This window comes from Nannobrachium achirus (genome assembly GCF_963921795.1).
Source record: "Nannobrachium achirus genome assembly, chromosome: 12".
NCBI classification, from domain to species: domain Eukaryota; kingdom Metazoa; phylum Chordata; class Actinopteri; order Myctophiformes; family Myctophidae; genus Nannobrachium; species Nannobrachium achirus.
Genome location: NC_137832.1, coordinates 17,401,000 through 17,427,871, shown reverse-complemented (window position 1 = coordinate 17,427,871; position 26,872 = coordinate 17,401,000). Strand labels below are relative to the sequence as shown.

The 26,872-nt window shown below is 41.4% G+C and overlaps 1 protein-coding gene across 1 annotated transcript in view; it reads right to left on the bottom strand.

The window, feature by feature from the left end:
* Nucleotides 1-26,872, bottom strand: part of citb (citron rho-interacting serine/threonine kinase b) — a gene marked incomplete at both ends in the record, with an annotated part of 124,172 nt that overhangs the window by 54,929 nt on the left and 42,371 nt on the right. Inside the window, 4 exons of the mRNA XM_080738248.1 lie at nucleotides 17,944-18,141; nucleotides 21,345-21,398; nucleotides 23,391-23,588; nucleotides 25,719-25,893. Of these exons, the coding sequence (XP_080594374.1) occupies nucleotides 17,944-18,141; nucleotides 21,345-21,398; nucleotides 23,391-23,588; nucleotides 25,719-25,893 (625 nt within the window). The remainder of the gene's footprint in view (nucleotides 1-17,943; nucleotides 18,142-21,344; nucleotides 21,399-23,390; nucleotides 23,589-25,718; nucleotides 25,894-26,872) is intronic.

Genomic DNA, 26,872 nt, shown 5'->3' with positions numbered 1-26,872 from the left:
TTATCTTTGCTCTAATAATGATGATAATGATAATGTATCTCTGCAGACAATATAACATCAGCACATAATGATTGTTCAGAGCGTTACAATAAGACCACCTCACATGCACCAGTTACAAATGTGGAAGGAGTTCTTCAACTTCAGGAACTGGAGCTTCGTCCATCCTCCCAGTTGGACGGTCTTCAACAGGAACCAACGCGTTATCTGTTGACACCATAAAAAACAGTACCACCATAATAACTGATAGTGCTTGTAGTGCTTGTTTTCACTAGTTTAGTACATTTTATAGGTGATAAATACAAAACGGTTTTGGACATACAAGGTTTCCACCCGACAACGACGATATGCTATAAATATAGGTGCTGGGAGTGAAAATTATAATGTAGGGGTGCCTCGGATTAAAAAAAATATTTATGGGGTGCCCTGAGACAAAAAAGTTTGGGAACCCCTGGTGTAGAGCATTATTATTTTCTTGTAAATGTACAGTAACACTGATGACAGGATTATGAAAAAAAAAAAAAAAATACAAGGATGCCATCTGTAGTTGTCATTGAGATCAGTCCTCTCACCTTGGTGCAGAGTGATGCGTGCTGCAGCCTTCTTCTTGTAGTAGATCAATCCAGTGAACACAAAGACCAGGCCAAGCAGCAAAGCAGTTGATCCAACTATTATTTGATTCCTGTCTGACCCAGGAAGGGAGGAGTCTGAAAATGTTCACACAAAACACCTCTTAAAAACATCTCATACTGTTTTTCTCCCCCTTCTAAGTTTGCCGTGCAGCGCCTTCACCAGCTCTTAAATAATAATTGTGGGTATTATTTAATGCAGTAAATCACAAGATGAACATTTACATATAGTTGCTCCTGAAATGACAATAAAATAATTGAATTGAATCATACATACTGTAGGGCTGTCACAAAATTAATTGTCACTCAAATAATTGCGATTAGCGATTTAATTGTGTTTTTGTCGTTGATAATTACATTTCTGTTCGGCTTTTAGGCTTTGAAGTTGCACATGGCAGATATGACACATAACCTAAATATACAAAGAAATTACTGACATATTTGACAACTTTCTAAAAATAACATTGATAGTGGAAATAGCCGATCAACAAGCTCACAACGCGTCGCGATGCGACGCATTGTGAGCTTGTAGATCTGCTATTTCCACTATTTCTGAAAATGTTTGTAATTGTATGAACATTTTTCAACATTCATGATTGTGACGATTGTGACAAAATATTTGCGATTATAGCAAATAATTGTACATAATACATAATTCATTAAACACACATGATGAAACACTCTTACCCCAGTGTTGAAACATTGGCTCAGTGAGGCTGGGGTGTTCCACCATACAGGTGATGGTCTCTCCGGATGTTGGACTGAACTCCAGGAAGGAATGGAACTGATAATAGAAAGCTCCACTAGTCAACACCTGAGATGAATTGATATCCGTAGTGATTTCCTCTCCGTCTCTCAGCCACGTGACTAGGATCTGTTTGGGGTAGAAGTTGTATGCACTGCACACAAGCATGGACGGATGTCTGCCACTGGACGGCCTCACTGACTTCAATGTGATGGTGGGTTTCACTGTCATCCAATCTGGAACAATTAACCATTTATTGTATAGAAATATAACACATTAGGACGCCAAATTTGGCATTTTGACATTAGCCAGGGACCCACAAGCCCAGAATGGGAGATGACCTGTGATGTCATGCCGTACTTTTTATTTCTGTTTTATCTACTAGTTTGGTCATTAACTCATATGCTGCCCCAAAAATACCCCTTTGTACCCCCTTCCCTGCCATGCCCGCCAATCCCGCAAATGTAATAAAAATTAATAAAAAAAAAAAAAATTATCGAAAAATAAAAAAAAAAATCCGGAACTAATGTTCCGCGATCATCGTTTCTACACGGACACATTATTGAGCGGACCAGTTTAACATTGAAGCCCTAAACCGGAAGCCCGGTCCGTCCTCTATTTTGGCCCGTCAGCTTACTGTGTGAACTCCGCGGTGTACAGATGGAGAACGGATTGATCAATTGAAAAAAAATCAACGGATTTGAGAAGCTGGTGGAATACGCGAACACACGATGCATAGCAGTGTCCGATCACGCACGATGGGAATTGGATGAGCGCCCGCGTTAAAAGGTAGGAAGCCGAAGCAGTGAAAGACATAGAGAAATCCGCGGGATTTGCGGGCGAAAACTACGAATGAGTTAAGGTCCACAGAATGAGAGGCCTGCTCTGCCGGAAACATCGCGAAAAAAAGTTATGGCCATTTGTATATTCACTGTCCCATCGACTTCAATTTACAGGAAAAGAAAAATATTTAGAAAAAAAGAAAATAAATGTGCTTTAAGTAGCATGGGTCAAACTAGGGGTTCTTCATGATTCTGAATCCATTGCAAGCATTTGTTTGGCATGGGTTTGGCATTAGGGTTAGGGTTAGGGTTCCTTGGGCAAAATTTCGGCCCCCCAAAATTGTAAAAAGTGATGAGTCATCAAAAATCATCACTTTTCAGAGTTTTGTGGGGCCGATATATGATTCAGAATCATGAAGAACCCCTAGTTTGACCCCTCTCATGCTACTTAAAGCAGATTTTTTTCTTGTTTTAATATTTTTCTTTTCCTGTATAGTGGAGTCAATGGGACAGTGAATATAATGGACATAATTTTTTTTCGCAATGTTTCCGGCAGAGCATGCCTCTCATTCTGTGGACCTTAATGACCAAACTAATAGATAAAACAGAAATAAAAAGTACGGCATGACATCACAGGTTCAAACCTATTCCTTGAGCTTTTGGGCTTGTGGGTCCCTGACTATATAGGATTATTGTTCCCCCCATTACCTCTTACTGCTTTGAAGGCTGCTATGTTGCTCTTGCACAGTAGTTGCTTGTAAAATGTGTTTCGCGCTATTTCTGCAGGATCGCGGCTCCATCTGTTTGCCGCCCAATAGCTGTTGGCTGTGTAATCTGTCCAGTTGAGTCGGGTGCTGTTCCAGATCAATATTAGTTTCTGGTTGAAATGGTGAACTATAGCATGCTCAACTTCCTCAAGACTTTGGTCTTTGTAGAAACAGTAATTGATTGACTCCAAGAAATATCCATTTGAAGCATCTGTAATGGTAGGACACAAACGTATTAATGCACTGACAATAAAACTAAAAACTTCAAAACCATATGTTATCTTACAAAGAAATGTTTCCATTCAATATTTCTTTGATAGGCTATATATACAGTCATGTCACTCAGAAAGGGAAATACTTGATATACTGTACAATAAATATATTCAAAAATAAAAGTTTTATGTTAAAGGAGTAGTTCACCCCAAAATTTGAGGGAAATGCCGAATACAAAATGATGTATATGTATGTTTATTTGTTAAAAATGAAAAATGAAAATAAAGTTGATCTAGTCAAAAACAATTGTCGGCTTGACGGCTGCGGTCACAGTCACACAGAACTTTATTTCTGCCTATGAGGCCGGAATCTGCCAATTCGTTTTTTTTACAATTCCAGTTTGGTGTGACCACACCTGTGAACCAGCAGGTTCACACAAAGACAAAATGAACATTGAACATTTGAAAATGTTTCAAAAAATGAAATCTTTCCATGTTCCCGTATGTACCCTCTAGTACCCCCACGTACACCTACATAGAGGTACAGTTACCACCATTCGAGAAACACTGTCTTAACTTACAAAGAAATACTGCCAGTATCATTTATTTTTCATCATTCGTCATTGATACATATAAAGTCATGTCACTCACCCAGACAGAGAAGTGAGAAGGTAATCAAACAAAGGAAATTCTTGATATTCATGCTTTGATAAATAGCGTCAACAACAACGGTTGTGTGCCAGGAGAGCCACAGATGTGCAGGAGCTCAACACAATGCAACAAAAACAGGGAAAGGAATTAGAGATGCAGCAGTCTCACAATGAGACTCCGCCTTTAATGTGACAATATAACATTTTTAAAATAAAACTATCTACTATTGATGTCTAAAGACAAGTCAAGCACTAGCAGATTTTTTTGTGTATTGTGTAGTTTTCTAAACATTTAAAAAAAATGTTTATGTTTAATCATGTTTGGAAGTACAGTACATCACCCCACCCGTGAACAGCTGCACTGGCTTCCTGGAAAGTGGAAAAACTTACAGTATTTCTCTTCTTAGGAAAAACACTCTTTCACAAAACCTGCATATGGAAGCATACCTGCGGTCCACAGACTTGGACCTCCTCTCTATCCCCCAAACTAGCAAGTGGACACTTGGGGACAGAGCCTCCAGTGTGGCATCCCTACCCTGGAGAACTCTCTCCCAATGGAGATTTGCCGTGCTCCAACACTGGACTGCAGTTGTTATTTTGTTTGTTTGTCTGTTTGTTGGTTGTGTAAGCCATTTACCATGAGAGGGAGTGGGTTGTTGGCTGATTTATCACTGTTTCAGGGTTGTGGCACGAGGCGAAGCCGAGTGCCAAACAACCCACGACCTCGAATGGTAAATTGCTTTTCTACCACTTTTACTATAAATGAAAGAAAACACAGTTGTAACTTGCAAGGATCTTTAGTTACAATCATTAATTGTTTCAGTGGGCGGGGTTCATGAGCCAACTCAAGGTTGTTGACTGATTTACCACTGTTTTAAGCCAATCAGAATCCAGTATTTGAACATGTGACCACAAAAAGTGGTAGAATCATTGCTTTAGATGTAAAGTGTCCTTGGGTTCACGAAAGGCACTATTTAAATTCAAGCTATTGTTATCAACACTTAAAGACAGGGTGCAGTGATTTCCCCCCTACAACATAATCATCAGGTATAGAGATTATAATTGGAGAAAGATTTTTTTCAAAAAGGTGTACAGAAAGTGTTAAAATTATGTTTTTAGGTGGCCACAGCCACCTGCTCATTAAGTATACATGGTTGTCAGGTGGGTGGTGACCCAGCTGAAGTTAGCCACACCCACAGTGTTGCTGTAATGCAAAAAGGGGAGGGGATGATTTTATGATTAAAGGAGTAGTTCACCCCCAAAATGACATTTTTACTATCGATTACTCACCCCATGTAGAGACGGAGTTCAATAATATTTTTTGTGTTTGTCACATTCCTATAAGCCAATCATTTTAGGAGACCCTTTGTAGGCCCATTGATTCCGGAGGGAGACCCAAATGCATTTGGGTCTCCATCTGGAATCAATGGGGGTACATTTATTATAATCAAATTATTGGCTTAGGAATGCGTCAAAAACTAAAAAATATTATTGAACTCAAGTCTCCATGGCGATTAATCGATAAAAGAAAAAAATAAACATTTTGAGGGTGGACTACTCTTTAAATCTGTGTCTTTCAACTGGGACTTTCAGCTTTCAGGAAGAAACCAAAAATACACATGCATATTATAACCATGTATCTATGGAGTATTAACTCCATAGACACATACAAAACTGAAAAAGTACACAACTATGGCACCACCTATATCATTAACAGCATTATTTAACAACACTTTACAGGGGAGCTGTAAACAATGTGCAAATATGAGTACTATGAGTTCGATACTTTGATTACTGTTTCAGTGATATAATTCAAATATCCATTACAGAGAGATCTTAAGACCCAAAATGTATTACCCTTGAGGAAAAAGTGTGATTAGTGATAAAAATGAATTCGTTAAAAATAATTGACTATCAAATAATTGCTATATGTATTCGCGCGCGCGCACGCACGCACGCACGCACGCACGCACACCCACCCACCCACCCACCCACCCCCACACACACACACACACACACACACACACACGATGCATGAGGTGTAAGAATGAGGAACGTTTTCTTTATTTGCATGAATGATTTCCTCTTAGCTACCAATGAGTTACTAAATTACTTACTACTTAATTACTTCCTTTTCAAATCCTCACCCCAATGTATGGGTGAGTTAACACAGTAGATACTGCAGCATTTCAACAAGGCGATAGAATGTACTTTGAAATGATTCTCCTTTTCTCTGGAGCTGTTTGCACCTACGCGCTGTTTGCAAGTAAGCACGTGATTTTTTACTATCGCTGATCTTAATCTCGTTTTGCAAGTGATCCAATGTCCTTGTTTTTAGATATATAGTTTTGCAGAATATAGTTCATCATAGTAATCAGAATTCCCATGTGATCAAAGCAAAGTGATCTAGATCAGGGGTGGGCAACTTTGATGATGGAGAGGGCCACTATATTTTCACACTCACTTCAGAGGGCCACAATGCATATACAGTCAAAAATAGCAAAAATAGCCAATCTACAAGCTCAAAACGCGTTGCAGCGCGACGCGTTTTGAGCTTGTAGATCTGCAATTTTTTCTATTTTTGAATTGGAATCCTGAATTCTTTTTTTTTTAGCTATTTTTCAATTGGAATCCTGAAAAGTTACATTTTTATTTAATTTCCAATGCATTTACAGTATATGTTCTTATGTTAACTTTATGAACTTGAATACAAATACATTGTGCATAAAAAAGACTAGTACTAGTCATTAAGCTACTAATATACACTGAAGTAATTAAAGCGGGTCATGTCTGCAAGTTTGGAACTGTAACAGGCTAACAGCTGAAATCAATGATATCTCAGTATTCAGATATTAACCTGCGGGCCGCATTAAGTGAAGACTTTCCTTTTTAACAAAGCTTTTGGTTAGCTAAGCTTTTATGTCTTTAAAACCCTGCCTTTTTAACTTGTTTTAACTTGCTTTGATTGCCTTTTGCCAACGTTTTATCTTATGCTGTTTTTATTTTATCTGTACTGTAGCACTTTGAGGTTTGCTGTCAAATGTAAAGTATGTTACAAATAAAATGTATTATTATTATTATTATTATTAAGGTGAGGGCCGCATGTGGCCCCCGGGCCGCCTGTTGCCCATGTATGATCTAGATGGATTAGAAAATACAAAATAGCAATAATGAATCAAGAATAAAGAGAGTAAATAAATAAGTAAATAATGTGTCCTAAATAACATACATTGAATGTAAGAGCTAACTCGAAAATGTATTAAACTCTTCTTTTTTAGCGTGTCAATACAACTATGGGTGCTTTGAGTCTGGAGAGGCCCTGCTCTCTATGACTTGTGATGGTGATGATGAAGTCTTCCACGTAGACTATGAGAGAGAAACAGTAGAGGTGCCTATTAGGATCCAATCAGCTAGGATCCAATTATCTGGGGTTCATAATGATATTCCCTTCCTGCCTACCTTTGGGCAAGCAAAGCGATTCAAAGCTGAATGTCCAAAGGTAATGGATACATCATATTATTTAAACGACGACGACAAAGGACCCGAGTCCAAAGGTAAGGACACTGTTTTTGAACCAACAGGTAATTTCTATGGTCCACTGATGAAACACTTTAGATCATCATCACTTTAGATGGGCAACTTTGATGATGGTGAGGGCCACTATATTTCCACCTTCACTTCAGAGGGCCATATAGCATATTGCTATGTCCTACTTTAGTATCTCATACAAAAGAAGCAAAAATAGCAGATCTACAAGCTCAAAACTTGCATCTTTTGAATTGGAATCTTGAATTACCTTTTTGTTATTTTTTAATTGGAAACCTGAAATGTAACATTTTGATTTAATTTCAAACGCATTTAGTTATATACGCATGTTAACTTTATGAACCTAAATACAAATACATTTGACATAAAATAAATACATTTTAATACTACTATACTAGTCGTTAAGCTACTAATATAGACAGATGGAATTAAAGCAGGTCATGTTTGGAATTGTAACAGCTGAAATCAATAATATATCAGTATTCCGGTATCAACCTGCGGGCCGCATTAAGTGAAGGTGGGGGCCGCATGTGGCCCCCGGGCCGCCAGTTGCCCATGTATGCTTTGGATGCACCGCCTCATTTTGAACATCGACTTTAACCCTCAGAAGCCCCTGACACCATGATCTACCCCAAAGATGAAGTGAAGGGCGGGACGGAGAACACCCTCATCTGCTTCGTCAACCACTTCTACCCTCCTTCCATCAAAGTGAACTGGACCAAGAACGGCGCAGTAGTCGCTGTGGAAGATCGTGTTTTCTCGTATTACCCCAATCCTGATGCGACTTACCGCCACATCTCCACCCTGACCTTCACCCCCCAGGAGGGAGACGTCTATGCCTGTACTGTGGAGCATGAAGCTCTGCCGGAGCCTCAGACCAGGCGTTGGGGTGAGAGAACCTTATAGTCTGAGGCTGCGTTTCGCGGGCAAAAAATCGTGCACTTTACGATAAAAGCAAGACATTTGGCACACAGTTAGAAAATGCCATATGGAACATTTTTGGCTATAGGGACATCGCAGATTTGTCTTGGGAAACTTGTGGGAGCCAATCAAAGTTGGAGTCTCATAGAATTTACTATACAGTAAAAAGACAAATTCTTTTAAGTAGCATGTGAGGGGTCAAACTAGGGTTTTTTGGGGGGATTCTGAATCCAATGCAAGCTTTTGTTTTGCACGAAAAACATTCCTTTCCGAAAAACGGCCCCCACAAAACTGTGAAAAGCGATGAGTCATCACTAAACCATAGTTTTATGGGGTCCGTTTTTACCCCAAAGAATGTTTTCCGTGCAAAACAAATGCTTGCATTGGATTCAGAATCCCCAAAAAACCCTAGATTGACTCCTCAAATGCTACTTAAAGCATATTTATCTTTTTTTCTTTTTTTAATATAATTTGTATCCCACGATTTTGTAACCCATTTTCACCCAGTGCCAATTGCCTATGTAATCCTGGACTCTGCTCTCCATCTGCCGTGCCTGGGGAGACAACGGACTGACCTCATTCTTCCTTCTATGCATGAGGAGTCTAAGTTGCTTCTTTTCACCTGACAGTGGGGATTTCCCTGGTTTGGACGTAGCGCGTGGAAGGAACACGTTATTCCAACCAGTTCCTTTCCCCTCCATCAGGCGCCCCGGCTGGCCAGGGGGAGGCATTATAGAGGCCAGGATTACTGCATGTTTTTGTGAGGGTATCAACCCTAGGAGACACAGGGAGAACATGCAAACTCCACACAGAAAGGCCCTATCGCCAACCCCACCTAGGGTGTGGGCGCTGATGACGCGGAGGGAGGAACACGCCCCCCAGTGTACCCCGGCGGGAATCGAACCCAGGACCTTCTAGCTGTGAGGCTAACCACTGCGCCACCGTGCCCTTTAGCATATTTATCTTTTGTATTATTTTACTGTATAGTAAAGTCTAAGAGACCCCAACTTTGATTGGCTCCCACAAGTTTCCCAAGACAAATCTACAATGTCCCTATAGCCAAAAATGTTCCATAATGGCATGTTCTAACTGTGTGCCAAATTTCATTCTTTTATCGTAAAGTGCACGATTCCATAAAATACTGCCCAAAACGCCCAGACTATTACAAGTTCAAAGATGTAATGACCAGTCGTAATTTACACCAAGAATTATCAAATGCTCCAAATTGCCAATAAATAAATCACATCTAAGTATAATATTGATGGGCATTCAGGTGGCATAAGGAAAGAATACCGGTCCACCACTGTGGAGTCTAGTTGTCCGAATACTGCAGTGCCTCCCCTGCAAGCCAAACGACATCATGATGACGCTATGATAACGTCCTCCGGTGACTCCGGTGACGTTCAGAACAGGTTATATTCTGGGACATATCTGACTAGTTATGATATTCATCGTGGGCAGGATTTATGTTGGTTGAAATCAGGTGATATTCTACGCCAGATCTGACTAGTCATGGTTTGACTTGATCTGGCCCCAATCGAGATGTCACTGATTGGTCCAGGTCCAGTTTGGATATCTTTAGTTGTACAATGTCACACGCGCTGCACCCTGGCCACAATATACAATGTGAATGGCATGAACCTGTAGACATGGGAAGTGGCGGAAGTGCTGCGGTTAACATGACGTGTTGAAAAAAGACAACTTCCAGTGAAATTCTCCCGGCGGAAGTAGCACCGTTCTATGCTGTATCAGCCTATGGTTGTAACTAGGGCATTCACGAATAGTGATTTTTAGTATTCAAATGATTCGACCCCAAAGTATTCGAATAGTCGAATATTCGACAGGACTGGCCAAACTGTCAAATATGAACCCATTTAGACCTAAGTCCGTCTGGAAAAAAGCCTTAAAAACCTATGGCCGATTGGAAAAATACCCCTAAAACCTGAGATTTTATGGAAAACTTCACAGAGGTGTCAACGTCTACTAAAACATTTATTTCTCAGCCTCTGTAGCAGCTAGAAACAAAATTTCAAAACTGTTTGATAGCTTACACCTTTGGCTTTCATGGGAAATTATTTGTCATGGTCCAGACCTTTATAATTTTTTTAAAAGAAATCTGCAAACTCATAAATTGTAATAAATCTTATAAAACGTCTAATAAATAATATATTTCTCAGCCTATGTAGCTCATAGAAACATAATTAGCAAATATTTGAGACCTTACACCATAGGCCTTACACCATAGACCACCACTTTGACAAGAAACAACAAGCACCAAAACTTTCATTTTCAATATTTCAATTCTAGTTGTTAGCTCCATATAGCGGTAAATCTGGCGAGCGACATTTGTCATTATTATTATATGTGCGTGCGTGTGTGTGCGCCTGTGTATGTGAATGAATGAACCATATCATCATAATCATTTTATACGTGTTATTACCTCTATAGCTGCAAATCTGTGTTTCTGGAGTTTGGGGTTGACTAGCTGTTCGGCTAACGTGTTGGTCTCTGAAACTAGCCGTCTCAAAGTGCGTCCGTGAAAAGTAATCCAGTCCTCATGAAATCCATGAAACACTTCTTCATCATCGTCGTCGTTTTCAAACATATCACGTAACAATAACAATGCCAATTCCAGCGGGTCCGGTTTGCCTTCGCTCAACGCGTCTTCCATTTCGCCGCTATGAGAAGCTTCACTGGGATTCTCCCAGTGCAGCCCCCTCCCAAACAGAAAAAAAAAACCCAGAATGCTTTGCGGTAGTCATAGGGAAGCATACGTCATCGCCTCCTGATGCATTTCATTGGCCACGAGACCAGAAAAGGGTAAAAACTACAGGAAACGCAGGAAACGCATTTTGCGTTCCCGGTCTGAAAGGTAAAACAGCATTCTGCGTTCCCGACCTGAAAGGTAAAAACGCATTTTGCGTTCCCGGTCTAAATGGGTTAAGTAAGCAAGAGGCGAACATTGTGAAAATAGCCGATCTACATGCTCACAACGCCTCGCGTTGTGAGCATGTAGATCAGCTATTTTCACAATATTTATCTGTGGAACCGAGTCACATTAAATGTAATACCTACAATTCCAAGTGCTTGTCAGGGTGGGTGTCCCCAGTTCAAATATGTTTATTTTGGGGGTCACGGCCTAAAAGGGTTTGAGAACCCCTGGTATAGAGCATTAACAAATTCATCCACCAGGGGCATTGACAACTCATTCTTATGACTTCCTATCTAGCCAAGCTTTATAAACTATCGATTTTTTAAAGAGAAAACAATAAAAAAATTAAAATAAGCGAATATTCGACTTCGGTGAACAACGTCGAAGAGTGACTTTGATATTCGAATATTCGATGAATGCCCTAGTTGTAACCAGGCTTTTCTCTTCGCAGATGAGTAAGCCTGGCTACGCGAGGCTACACGCGCTGTGATTGGCCAGCGGGACGCTTGATGAGATTAACTCATAAATAGCACCGCTCACTTCACACACTAGGCGTGACTTTTTGGATATTGTTCCAATTCATTCTTGGATATTTTGTATGGATGCAGTGCTAGTGTGCAAGGTTAAAAGGTGTGTTTCATTGATGTGTTCACAGAGTTCCCAGAGGCCTTCATCGAGAGCAGCTCTGCTCCAGCTGTCTTCTGTGGACTTGGTGTGACTCTGGGTCTGCTGGGCATCGCTACTGGAACATTCCTCCTGGTTAAAGCTAAACGTTTGCACTGAATTGAATACTACTTCATTACGCTCAGGCCATGTCCTGTTTAGAGTGATACATAATATGTAAGTGATTTAAAAAGAGAAGAAAGTGTTAAAGGTGATACACCATGCATTTAAAAAGTATTATGTCATATTGTTTATGTCCCAAAAACGTTTTTCAAAAGGTTTGAGGCTAAATTACCACTCCTGAATAGAGAACCTCTCGCATTTTTGAATGGCTCTCAGAGCATTTTCAGCTGCAGTACCACCTTTGGCCTGAACTGCGCCCCCCGGCACAGGTGGATACTTAGCCTGGTTCCAGACTCTCTGAATCGCTAGCCACACCCCTTTAATTTTCACTGAAGAGGTTTTCCTCGTTTGGAAATCCGTACGGCAAATCAGCGTTGTGAATCAGCGTCTTGTGATCAGCGTGGGTGGGGTTTTCCCAGAACTCATGTGCAATTCGCCGCCGCCGGACGGGACCGCACACATTGCGTCGCGGTAAAATGCGATCGTATCGATCTCGCTATCAAACATCAGTAGCAGACATGTTATGTTGTGTTTGATTACTAATTCGTTGTGCTCCTATTCCTGCTGTTTCTTTGGTTAGCAAGTAGCAAGCAACAGGCTAGCCACTAGCCAGCCACATACTTCGTCATCTGCTTTGCTACTGTTGTGTTGGTCCGACGGTGAACCAGTCGCAGAAGACTGCCTCTTTGGCAATGCCCATCCCAGAAACAGCTCATGAGGGAAGCAGTTTCAGACTGAATAATGGAGTGAAACAAAATGCAATTCAGGCTGAGTGTCAGGCTAGTGGATACTGGCAGCAGAGAGAACAATGGATACAGGATAAATAACTGAAATTAGTAATGATATTTTTAAATAAAATTAAAATAGCTTCTCTTCCCTGATTGGCTGAAATTGGCAACCCACTTGAAAATATATTTTCTCTTTACTAAAGAGCTGGAGAGACTGGGAGATCCCTGTTACTGAAGAAACACTCTCTCTTTATTTATTATTGACCAAAAAACTAAAACGACGAAATATCACTTACAACACTTTTAATATAGTAAACAGATGCACATATCTTTGTGAATATTTAAATATTAATTGGCATAATTTCTGTCGTGCTACACCGAGTCTGTGCTACAGTTCACACTAGAGGGGGAAGGTGCAGGGTGGCTTTTTAACCTTAATGACAAAAAAAAAAAAAAAAACATTTAAATTGTTTATGTTTTTTATGGTATATTTTTCGGTTTTAATTTTATGTTTTTAAATTTAACCCACAAATATTTTACTTTAACAAAGGCCTACGTATGTGTTGCATATGTGTTGCATTGCAAATTCATGGCTTTATTTGCAAAAAACCTGTAAAAGTCAAAGAATGTGTTTTACTTGATGAAATGCCAGAACTACAAATAATTTATTCAAAAGGTATTTCATGACAGTTTATTTAATTCCTAAACTGAATCTTTACTACAGGAAGTTGTCCAACAGTACTTTACTTTATGCACTTTTCTGTAACTTTGAATTCATACAGGTTGATGCTTTCAATCAAGGTGAAAAGTCAACCTCTTTCCGAATACAAATGTCATTCTGTGTGGATGTTTCTGTTCAAATTATAATGCATGAAAGAAAAAAAAAAAGAAAAAGAAAACTGTGCCCTGCGGTATGTAAGGACCTTTAAAGACCTGCTTTATCAGAGGGAAGAAGACAAGCTGTTGTGGAGTCCACCAGTGTTGTTTTTGACAGCAAATTTTGATCTAGTTTTAGTCATAGTCTTTTGAATAAAATTTAATTTAGTCACCTGAAATGTTTTTGTTTTTATAGTCAAGTTTTAGTTGACTGAATATCATAAGACTTTATGCGACTAAATCTACAGTTGATTTAGTCAAATGAAATTTTGGCAGGCCTTGATGGCATCGTAATGACTGATTTTACTCTTGGTTGCGTGCTGAAAATAGCCGATCTACAAGCTCACACCGGAGAGCAACCAAACATAAAATGACTCTCTTCTCCACCTTGCAGTCCCTCCCCAACATTTTAGTCTAGTTTTTATTTTGTTGACGAAATTGTCTACATATTTAGTCTTAGTTTTAGTCATCACAGCTTAGTTTTTATTTAGTTTTTGTCAGTGAAAAGCACAGTCGACAAACATTTTTTGTCATAGTTTTAGTCGACAAAATCAACACTGGAGTCCACCACATTTGTCATATTGCTGACGTTGAAAAAAGACATCTTGACAAAGCAATGCTTCAAGATGGAAAGGATGCGTTTTTTTATTGAAACAGACAAAGCCAGGCAGAAAACCTGATTTATATTTTGTCGTACAACAGCGGCGTGCGCTGGAAAACAAAAACAGCAGTGCACAGTATCGGGGGATGGCAATTAGGAAATGTCTCCAGCAAACATTTTAGGACACAGCAGCGGGACTCCCTGTCATAATAAAGACACTTATGTAGTGTACATTCACCGCTATGTTTCAAGTCTCGCATCAACACGCTGCTTCAGACAAAAGCACACAAAGATAAAAATAGCCTGTTCTGGAATGTGGCAGCCCTTCTCTGAAGTCCAACGCATCCTCAGCAACCACAGCGACCTGGGAGTGATGGGGATGACACATCCCTCCCACACACACACATGCACACACGTGTGTGTGTGTGGCACACATGTGCACACACACACACCCACTGCACCACCACCGCATCCCTCGTCCAACAACCATAGCTGGTTACACAACCAACCACCAGGACAGAGAGAGAGAGAGAGAGAGAGAGAGAGAGAGAGAGAGAGAGAGAGAGAGAGAGAGAGAGAGAGAGAGAAAGACTGAGGGAGAGAGAAAGACTGAGAGAGGGAGAGAACGACAGACAGAGAGGGGGGGAAGAGAAGAGCAGTGGTGCACAGTAACTGAGTACATGTAATTAAGTACTGTACTTAAGTACACTTTTGAAGTATTTGTACTTTACTTGAGTATTTCCAATTTCCAATACTTTTACTTCTACTCTACTACATCTCGCATTCAAATATTGTACTTTTACTCCGCTACATTTATTTGAGTTACTTTGCATTTATAAATTCTAATATTATAATACATACATGAACCACTTTAGCCATATTTTAATACCTTTGGCTATTTGAATAGCTGATCTACAAGCTCACAGCGCGTCGCTTGCGACGCGTTGTGAGCTTGTAGATCTGCAATTTTCAAACATTTTGTACTTTTACTTTTGGTACTTTAAGTACATTTTGATGCAGGCACTTTCATGCTCTTACTTAAGTACATTTTGAATTCCGGACTTTTACTTATAATGGAGTGCGATCTACATTGCAGTAATGATACTTTTACTTAAAGTAAAATATGTGAGTACTTTTTCCACCACTGGAGAGAGAGAGAGAGTGCGAGAGAGAGAGAGAGAGAGGTACCATACTGTCTACTGAACACCCACATACGCACCCACTCGCAGGAGCAGTGCACAGATGCACACATGCACGCACGCACACACACTCGCTCACACAGCCCTTTCTCTTTCTCACACTTGCTATCTTCAGAGCTGCCTCCAGCATACAGGGGAGGCCTTAGCTATGTTTCACCTGTTTCAATTGAAACGGGCCTCAGCCACCAGGGGGCCTCCAAGAGCTAGCCAGCAAGCCTTATTCAACTTGCAACACACTTATAACACTTTTTAATAATCATATATCCTTGTTAATATAACACCATTTAGGTCAATGCTATAACATTATGTAGTGATATAATAATAATATATAAATAGCAGCCAGTCATTGACTATAGGTCAACTTCTGTGTGGGATTGTTGCGCGGCTAATGTGGCCTCGGTGCGCTGGCAGCAGCGCGGGGGGGCCTCATCAATAACTCTTGAAACGGGCCTCCAGATTACTAAGGCCGCCCCTGCCAGCATACAGTACATAACGCTAGAACCTTCCGGGATTTAGACTTTGACAGCGTTGAGGAAAAGGTGTTGTCTGGGTCAGCTCAGACAGGTAACGTGGACGTGTCACATATCGGTGTGAACAACAACCTAGTACGGAGCTCTGCGGAGCTAAGAGACAAACAAAGAGTAGACTAGAATATGTGTACTTGTTGAAACAGTTTTTTTTTTTCATGGTTATTCGTTAAAGATTCAGGTAGGAGTTACATGATAACTGACATCGGGAGTCTCTCTCCATTCCGACATGTCGCCACTCCGAGATTGACTTCTTATTGTCGGAGTGGCGACACTCCCATAGGGGTTAAGTTTAGGGTTAGGGTTAGAGATAGGGTTAGTGTCGGAATGTTTGATGACATGAGACTTGACTCAGCTGTGTGTGTGTGTGTGTGTGTGTGTGTGTGTGTGTGTGTGTGTGTGTGTGTGTGTGTGTGTGTGTGTGTGTGTGTGTGTGTGTGTGTGTGTGTGCGTGCGTGCGTGCGTTGGGGCTTAAATGATTTTTAAGTCCCAGAACCAAAAGAGTAGGAACCTCCCTGACTAGGGCTGCATGTCACAATTATTACATAATCGTCTAATCGCAATTATTTGACATAATCGCGATTATTTTTCATAATCGTCATAATCGTTTCCATGTTGAAAAATGTTCATATATATTTTTTAAAGTAAAAAATAGTGGAAATAGCAGATCTACAAGCTCACATCGCGTCGCATCGCGACACGTTGTGAGCTTGTAGATCGGCTATTTCCACTATCAATGTTCTTTTTTAAGTATAAAGTTGTCAAATATGTCAGGAATTTCTTTGTATATTTAGATTATGTGTCATATCTACCATGTGCAACTTCAAAGCCTAAAAGCCAAACAGAAATGTAATTGTCAACAACAACAACACAATTAAATCGTTAATCGCAGTTACAGTATTTGAGTGACAAGTAATCGCCATGTAAAATGTCATAATCGTGACAGCCCCAATCCCTGACTCAAACACCTGTTTCTTTGCCTGGTTACAAACCTTGTATCACTAGCCACACCCCTTTAAATTTTTGTTTCGGCGTACAGAGGTCTGGTGTTGCTCTCATTGAAGAGGTTTTCCTTGTTTGGAAATCCATCAGGCGAATCAGCGTCGCTTTTCAGTGATCAGCGTGGGTGGGGTTTTCCAAGAACTCAGTGCGATTCCAAGTAACCTAGTGTCGCCGCCGGACCGCACCGCACATTCCCAAACATTGCGTCGCCCGTCGCGGTAATATGCGATCGTATCGATCTCGCTATGAAACATCAGTAGCAGACATGTTTTACTGTGTTTGATTACTAGTTCGTAGCGCTCCTATTCTGCCTGTTTCTTTGGTTAGCAAGTAGCAAGCAACAGGCTAGTAGCCAGCCACATAACAACACTACGTCATCTGCTTTGCTACTGTTGTGTTGGTCAGACGGTGAACCAATCACAGAAGACTGCCTCTTTGGCAACGCCCATCCCAGAAACTGCCTTGGATGAAAGCAGTTTCCAGACATCCCAACTTTGAGATCAGCATTTCCGGGAGGTCCCCTGTGCATGTGCGCGCAGCACACGAAAAAATATCGGGTTTTTCTCGGATTTTACTAATTTTTCTACAGTTAAAAATGGTTAACAACTGTTAAAAACGGTTTTGCACGGCGGCGGAACCATTTTAGGCTTAATATAATCGGTTTAATTTATAGCATGATGTCTTTCTTACTTATTTGGGAGAAAGTTCTGACACTCTCACAGTGAGACACACACAACAGCCTGCCTGCAGGCTGCCATGCGTCGCACAGGCTGCAAGATTGACAGTTCGACGACGAATGAGAACACATTTATTTGCATCGCGGGTCGCAGATCCGGTTCTAGACCGGATCCAGCCGGATATGCCAAGCATTCGCGGGAGCGGCCGGGATTTCCGGGAGGTTCAGTGCCACTCGCGGGTGTGCGGGAGGAGACACTGATTTCCGGGAGACTCCCGCAACATCCAGGAGACTTGGGATGTCTGAGTTTCAGACTGAATAATGGAGTGAAACGAAATGTCAATTCAGGCTACCTGTGTCAGGCTACCTGTTTCTGGTTGTTCATGTGCATCTCTCGGTCGGCCACCTCCCGGCGCAGGCGGTCCACGTCCTGGCTGAGCTGCAGCCGGTCCTCGCTCTCGTCCGTGGCCTCGTCCAGCTGCTTGGACAGGTAGAAGTTCTGCCGGTTGAGCTCTGCGTTCTCCTGGGTCAGCGTGGTCAGCTGCTCCTCCAGGTCTGTGATCACCTGCAGTCAGTGGTGTAAAGTAACTAAGTACAGTACTTAAGTACTGTAATTAAAGGGGGCCTGTCACCTAAAGCAGGGGTTCCCAAACTTTTTTGTCTCAGGGCACCCCATAAATATTTGTTTTAATCCGAGGCACCCCTACATTATAATTTTCCCTCCCAGCACCTTATATTTATAGCATATCGTCGTTGTCGGGTGGAAAACGAAATGGTTGTTTTGTATTTATCATCTAAAATATATGTACTAAACTAGTGAAAACAGCAGATCTACAAGCACACAACGCCTCACATCTATTTATTATAATTACTTGTGCAAGCAGAGCGCGCAAGTACTGTAATGGGCTGGGTATGTACTATGTAGGTGTCCGACATTTTTGAAGACTGCAGCCCTGAAATGGCTGGGATTCTGGGAATGTATGTAGTATGTATGTGGGTCTGCCTACAGCCAATGAGGGACCAGCATTCCTGGTGATGCCATCGGTGATGTCAGCAGAGTTTGGTATATAAGAGCGTTCTTGGTAATGTCTTCATTAACAGCCAATGAGGCCAGCAGGGCACACCTTGTGGCGCACGATGCTTGGCCATGTGTGCAACCTGTGTGTGAGGCGCAAGTTGGCACCTCGACGTGCAGTTCTAGTTATTTACTGTATAGCATATTATGATTCACAGAGTGGATCCCAGTGTGTTGACAAGCCACTCCACACAGTGTCAAATCTAGCACAGCTTGGATCCCAAATCGATTCATTATGTTAATCATCTTATAATGACATCAGGGCTACATGTATCATTCAAACAAGCATCCACATCTCAGCGAGGGCAGAGCAGGGATCAGGCTAATCAATTCATCAGCGCCATGCTCCTCTTCTAATCAGCGAAGGCTCTTGCGTGCACATAATGTATGGAAATGAGGGTTGGAGATGCTGATGAAGCCGGCAGTTAAAGAGATGGTTGTTCCCTGGCTCCCTTGGGAACCAGTGTAGCGAGTGGAATTATAAGCCTAATTTATGCTCTGTCGTCGTGACGAAGTATGAATCGGGCTCTACCAGTTGCGTCAGTTCAGAAAAAGCTAAGGTATGGCAGCATGACTGGTGTCTTGCACGCGCGCGAAGGCGCGCATGCAAGACACCAGTCATGTTGCCATACCTTATAGAAACAGGCATGATTATTTTAAGAAGTACATTCTATTTTTTTCCCCCGTTTCTACGGTTTCTTGGGCTGGATGATATGGCAGCCTGGAACAGTTGCTCAAGTGCAGCTAAACTTGGCATGTTAGTAAACGTGCCACAATTAACAATAATTAATTGCACCTGTGCAGCTGACCTGCAGAACCCGGGAATATACCATTTTGTCAAGATGGGGAGAATAAAAGCGTGGAGAATATTATATAATACCTAGTTAATTTTGTAACATTTTGCATTTGTAGTTATTTTAATGTAATTTAACAACATAATGACCAGAACAGATAGACAAAGAGACATTCATGGTCATGGATTTATATTTAAAAGTAACTTTTATTTTCCCCCCTGGACCCAGGGTATGGCAGCTGCATACCCCTGCCATACCCAATTGACGCCCCTGGGCTCTACGGTATAGCCGGTATAGCCTACAAGGCAGCAGGAGGAGGGAACGGAGGCAAAGCTTTTAAGTACGTAAATTAGCTGTCTCTACTCCGCTGAGCCGGTGCATCTTCTCCCCTGAGGCAGGGGTCTGACAGCGGCAACTAAATACACGAAAAGGAGGAGGAGGTGGAGGAGGGGAAGGGAAGGGAAGGGAGGGGAGGTGAACTAGGGCATTAAAGGAGTAGTTCACCCCAAAATGATTTTTTTTCTATTGATTACTCATGCCATGGAGAGTAGAGTTCAATATAATTTTTAGTTTTTTGTCACATTCCTAAGACATAAATGTGATAACAATAAATTTACCCCCATTCATTTCGGATGGTGACCGTTTCGAAATGGGTCACCATCCGGAATCAATGGGGGTAAATTTACTCAAATCAAATGTTTGTCTTAGGAATGTGACAAAAACCAAAAAATATTATTGAACTCCACTCTCCATGGCATGAGTAATCAATAGAAAAAAAGTCATTTTGGGGGTGAACTACTCCTTTAACGAATAAGTCGACAAGTCGACTCAGTCGACTTCATTACACAAGTCGACTCCTACCAGAGAAAGTCGAAGTTGAAAAAAATGTATAATAATGCTTTCTATTGTGAAAATAGCAGATCTATGCTCACACATGTAGATCGTCTATTTTGTGGTGTCTATTTTGTGGTGTCTTGCACGCGCGCAAGGCGCGTGTGCAAGACACCAGTCATGTTGCCATACCTTAGCTTTTTCTGAACTGACGCCACTGGCTGAAGAGTGTGCACCAACATAACAGTGCTTCGGAAGAAATGCATGTGGAACAAACAGTTCTGCACATAGAGTGGCTTTAAAACCTGTTTGTTGATCAACTTTTGACTGTGATTTGTCTGAATATTTGCCAGCAAAATCTATGGTGGTGGTGAACAGCCCGTGAGTGGGAGGATCTCTCAAGTAGGGCAAAGGGATGACGAGAGACCATTATGTATTAACCACAGTGTTGTTTTTGACTGCAAATTTTGATTTAGTTTTAGTCATAGTCTTTTGAACTCATTTGTCATGCACTGGGATCAATTCACATTTTATTTGCCAAGCTGCATATCCGGTACCACTTAAACACTCTATAATTGGTAAAAGGTACTTATAATAAACGTACTTGATACAGTCTTTTTTCACTCTCTATCAAATGTCTTTGCCAAAAAATAGCCGATCTCACAACACATTGCTTATCGCGATAATACCGTAAATCGCGATTCTTTTGCCACAATAATCGTGACATGAAATGTTCATATCGTCCCATCCCTACAGTAGCTCGAGGTAGTGGTTTTTCAGAACAAGGAGAAGGAGATGATTTCTTTTTTCCTCTTTCTTTTCTTAAGAGAGCACCGATGTTCGCAGAGTCACAGGGGGGATTTGATGAAAGTGGAAAATCAATATAAATCTTTTAGTATGCAGCTTTACTCTGATGGGTATGGAAATGAATAAATTAAGGGACATATCAAAGCTGGGTGTGGTTGATGATTCCATTGAGATTTCATTCATTCCAGGGGGGGGCAGGTTGCCTCCTCCTGAGAACCAGGATAGAAATAAGAGTGAGAAAGAAAGTGCAAGCAACCTTACCGCACAGCTGTCTCTTAAGGCATCAAACTTGCGTTGTATCTCATCTCGGTGGGCCTAGAGGAAGAAAGACAAAAAGATTTGTGGAAAAACATGGTTGGACATCACACCAAAAGACTAACAGAAGAAACAAAAGCTATGACTTGATTTCAAATACAACCTGTATTATTGAAGGCATCGTATTATTTTGTGTTATGTGTTAGTGTGCGTTTCTTTGCAGAACATCCACCTTGGAGGTTTTTACACTGTGACAGTATGACCACACATACAGTACAATATATATATATATATATATATATATATATATATATATATATATATATATATATATTCAAAAAAAATAATATTGTAAAAAAAGCATTGCAGATGCCCTGCTAGCACCCCAAATCATAACTGACTACGGAAACTTCCCATTGGACTTCAAGCAACTCTGACTTCAGAAGTTTGACATTTCTCTATTAAAAAAATCCTTGTTTTGAGTGGTCTCGTGTAATATTTTGAAATATGGACTTTTGATATTCATGAGCTGTATGCCATGAAAAAAAAACTAAATCTTAACAAAAAATAGATATAATTATTTGTTTGTTTTTAGATGGATCTGTATATTCTTTACAGACATACTGTAGGAACAGGTTTCCCTACATTACACCACTATACAACATACATGTCTTGTATTCCTCCCACTCACTCCCTTTAACCCTTTTTCTTATTCCGTTTGTAGCTCTAAATAGAGCACCCAGCAAGAGTATTGTACAAGGAGGTTTCACTGCTACACATTACATAACAGGGGAGACTAGACTGCATGGTAGAGCAGCCATTATCTCAGTCTCTCTCTCTCTGAGCATGGCAAGCATGCAGTAAAATGTTAATGCTTATCTACGGTGGCTACTGTACAGTACATCTGGAACTAGCACAGAAGATGACAAACCAGTACAAATTCTATATCTCCACCATCTATATCTTGCCAGCTCATTTCTTCATTATCTTCCCCTATGTCTTTGTCTCTTTGCAGTTTCCTTCCCTCATTCTCGCTCTTGTTCTCCCGCCTTTGGTTTCTCTCCTTTCTTTTCCTTCCTTCCCTCCCTCCAATGCTCTTTCTGCTTTTCTCTCATGTGCCTTGCTGTATCCTTCACTCCCCATCCCTCATTCCCTCTCTCGAATTCCCTCTAGGGATGGAATGCAAATCGCAAATTATCGTTTATCGTGATATAAGAACACTCACAATAATCATATCGAGGAGATTTCATTCATCGGGAAACTATCCTGTGATCATGCATGACGCAGGATCAATTCACCTTTTATTTGCTGCGCTGCATATCCGGTACCACTTAAAACCCTCTATAATTGGTAAAACGGACCTGTAAATAACATACTTGATACAGTCTTTTCTTTTCACTCTCTACCAAATCTCTTTGCCAAGAAATAGACAATCTGCTATTTTTTGGCAAATGTTCTGCCCCGGGATAATGGATGTTGGGGATATTTTGATTATCGCGTTAATATAATAATAAAAAAAAATTATTAATCACAATAATCGCGACATGACATTTTCATATCGTGTAGTTCCCTATCTCTCTCTCTCTGGCCGGATTTAGACTGCAATCAAATCCAGCCCAAGTCCGATTTGGTTCTCAAATCCGATCTTTTGGCCCGACTTTTCACAGTGCATTTGCAAGTGACAGTTTGTTGATTAGTTAGTTGATTACTTTCAGGATATGCGACAACAACAAAAACAAACACACATCTTTACTCTTGTGTTTCGCTCTTCTCTCTGGTTTTATCTATTTAGCTCACGTGTTTTCTCTCTCCTCTCTTGTTTTTCTCATTTGCTCAGTGCGCGGTAATCAAATAGTAAATACTTGCGCTCTGTAATGACATCATTACAGCCGCGCTCGGGTCGCGCAGCAAGTGACGTTTGGACAGTTTGATGTGACCTGCATGTGACCTGTCTGGATTAATAGACTATTTAAAAAGAATCGGATTCCACTTTTGATGTGACTCAGGTCTGATTCAAGCTAGATTTCAGTGGCAGTGTAAAGCCGGCCTCACTCGCAGCACGGTGATCTCCTCCTCTGCCTCTGCAGTGGTCTCCTCCAGCTCGGTCTTGGCCTGCTGCAGCTGGCTCTCCAGGGCGTGCCGCGCCGCCTGCAGGCCGCTGATCTGGGACTCGCGCTCCTGCAGCGACAGGGTCAACTCTGTCACCTGACGCTTGATCTCCAACTTCTGCTCCTCGTTCTCCAGGCCAATCTACAAGAGAGAGAGAGAGAGAGAGAGAGAGAGAGAGAGAGAGAGAGAGAGAGAGAGAGAGAGAGAGAGAGAGAGAGAGAGATAGAAATTAGGGCTGGGACTTTAACTGATTAATTTCGATTAATTAATTAGATACGAAGAGACGGCTTTCGCACACCCAGTTCCTCTCAAGCAGGTGTGTGGGTAACAAAACAGTAGGAAGGAATCTGAGACAGATCACTGATAAACCCGCACGCTGCCACTTGTAAGTTCCAGAGAGTAATTTATTGAAAGAGCAACGTTTCAGAGATCTGAGCAGGCCTACAGCAGCAGTATACTGTATCTGCTACTTTTCAATAGTCAAAGCATAAACTAAAAGTTAGTTTGGTTCAGGGACGTGCTGGGCCCCTGATTCAGCCTGGGAAAAAGAGTTGTAGAGGCCCTCATTGTGCGCTATCTATAGCGCTGCTGCTACTCAAAGATTTGCCATTTCAGATCATGACAAGTGACAAGCCAGTGGGCCAATTACATGAATTAGGCCTATATTTCGTTGTTGTCAGGTGGATGTCCAAAACCGTTTGTTTTGTATTTATCATTTAAAAAATGATTTAAACTAGTGAAAACAGCCTATCTACAAGCACGCGAGGCGTTGTGTGCTTGTAGATCTGCTGTTTTCACTACTTTTGTGCAAACAGTTTAATTTTTACTTTTGTGCAAACAGTTTAATTTGTTCCTAATGGCCCGGCCTGGACCGGCCGAGAATGAACCAGCCGTTCGGGAGTTGTCCCACTTTTCCCAATGGCCAGCACGTCCCTGGTTTGGTTCAAATCTAACGTGACATGGATGCGTTCCCGGTCTAAATGGGTTTAATGAGGAATGGGAGAGCAGTAGTCTCTCTGGTGGTCCTCTCTTGTTCAACAGAAAAGGAAATATTGGGTCCATTCTGAGATCTCTGAAGAGCAAGGAGAGTTTCTCCAGCTGATCAAGGAGCTGGGACAAATCATCCAGTTTATTTCATGGCCCAGTTTGACGCTTTGCTACTGGAGCCACATTAAAAAGAAGACCACCAATTAATTCCACAGTCCTAAACAGTAGCTGACAGTAGACCACACACACACACACACACACACACACACACACACACACACACACACACACACACACACACACACACACACACACACACACACACACACACACACACACACACACACACACACAGAGAGAGAGAGAGATCCTAGTCTCCGCGTTCCCAAATACCTCTCTCAATCTTAGGGGTAGTTACATCACAACCTCTGTAGTTACAGTAGTTGCACCGTCTCTTCTCTAATCAAAAGATTCTTCATCACTACTCTATTCTCAGACCTCTCATCTCACTTGTCTGCACCACGTCCCACTTCCTCTCCCCTGTTCCCAGGTGTCTTCACTTCGCTCTCCCTCTATCTCTCTTTAAAGGCCCATTCCCACTGGGCCAGATAAACAGATACAAAAATCTCTTTCTCCAGATATTTTTCCATTCAAAGTGGATGGTACAGTAGATACAGATAAAAAAGAAAACACCTGCCACAGATAAAATAAATATCTGTGGCAGATATTTTTGGGCCTTTAGTCTCATCTCCAGGTCTTAATGTTTTCCCCACTCTTCCACTCTTTCCATCTCCTATTTCCTCACATCCTCACTTAACTTGCACTTATACCCTCTCTCCTTTTACTCTTCTCACTCTCCTATGCTCTCCCTTCTACTTGTCCTCTAACACAATGGTTCTCAACCTGTGGGTTTAGCTAAATGTTAACATTGTTTTCTCACTCAACAGTAAAGAGACTAACATACAGTATAAGTGTATAAAGGGTATCTGCACATTTCTAAAGTGACAATTTAAGGACTTTAAAGACCTTTTTAGTGACCCCCCTCTGGTCAAACATTGGTCAAATTGTCAAATATTAGAGGCAATTGTGAAAATAGCAGATCTACATGCTATTTTCACAATGGAATAGATAGAGTCAAAATGTAATGTCCAAGTGCTTGTGCAGGGTGGGGGGTCCCCAGTTAAAATACGATTATTTTGGGGGTTTCAGCCTGAAAAGGTTGAGAACCACTGCTCTAACACTCTCTGTTGCTCTCCAGACTTCAGGCCATCTCTCCCCCATCACCTCTCTGAGCCTGGTTTCCAGCTCCAGCACGCGGCTCTTGTTGCTCTGCTCCTGCTGGCTCATCTTCTCCAGGTGTTCCTCCAGCTTGGCGTTCTGGGCCTCCAGTTTCCCTGCCTGGGACTCCAGGTAGAACTTCTGCTGCCGGAGCTCCGAGATCATCTCTTCCTGGGCTTTCCTGACAGGGAAACGACACACGATATTTATTAATACCCTGGTTACCACCAATAACAAGATACCTACATTACCTACATACCTATTAATACCCTGGTTACCACCAATAACAAGATACCTACATTAGGTCAAATACACCACTTCAGCACTATCCACAAGTTTCCCAACAAGCTTACTGGGGAAAATGTGTGCTTCACTTCCTCTACACAGCTGATTCAAATCACTTAAAGAGGTGGTGCCATGATTTCCCCCCCTCTAAAACATGATTATCAGGTATTATGATTATACTAGGAGGAAGATTTTTTCCAAAAAAGTATACAGAAAGAGTTAAAATTGGGTTTTTATGTGGCCACACCCCCAGTTCATTAAGTATGCATGGCTGGCATGGTGGGTGGTGACCCAGCTGATATAGCCACACCCCACAGTGTGGGGTGAATGGCAATTGGGGAGGAGTTGATACTGTGACACCCTTAGTATCTGTGTTTTTTAACTGACACTTTTGGCCACAAGGTGGCAGCCTCCAAGAGAAAACAAACAAATACTAAGAGAATACATCATTTTTCCAAAAAAAAAAAAAACACATCAGGGGGTCTAATGAAGTACTTTCAACCTCCTAGACACATGAAAAACAGAAAAAGTACAAAACTATGGTACCACCTCTTTAACAAATCACCAAGTAATCACAATGCAGAGATTCAGGTGGCACAGCAGCACATTACGGCATGGGACATAGGAAACTTGTGGATACGGTGGTGCTGGATGTAGGTGGAGTGAATTCAACCTGAACCACACCCCTTTTCCACCAAAAGAACTGTGGTTCTAGGTCTGGTTCCGTTCTAGATTCTCGGGCACAACTAACATGGCACCCAGAGACTTTGCCTACATTACCCAAGATTCTCTTCCGTCAATGCTCGCACTAATTGGCGTGAGACTCACTGAGTGTTTCACCTGCTGTTCAGTTTATAATTGTTTGTGTGTGTGTG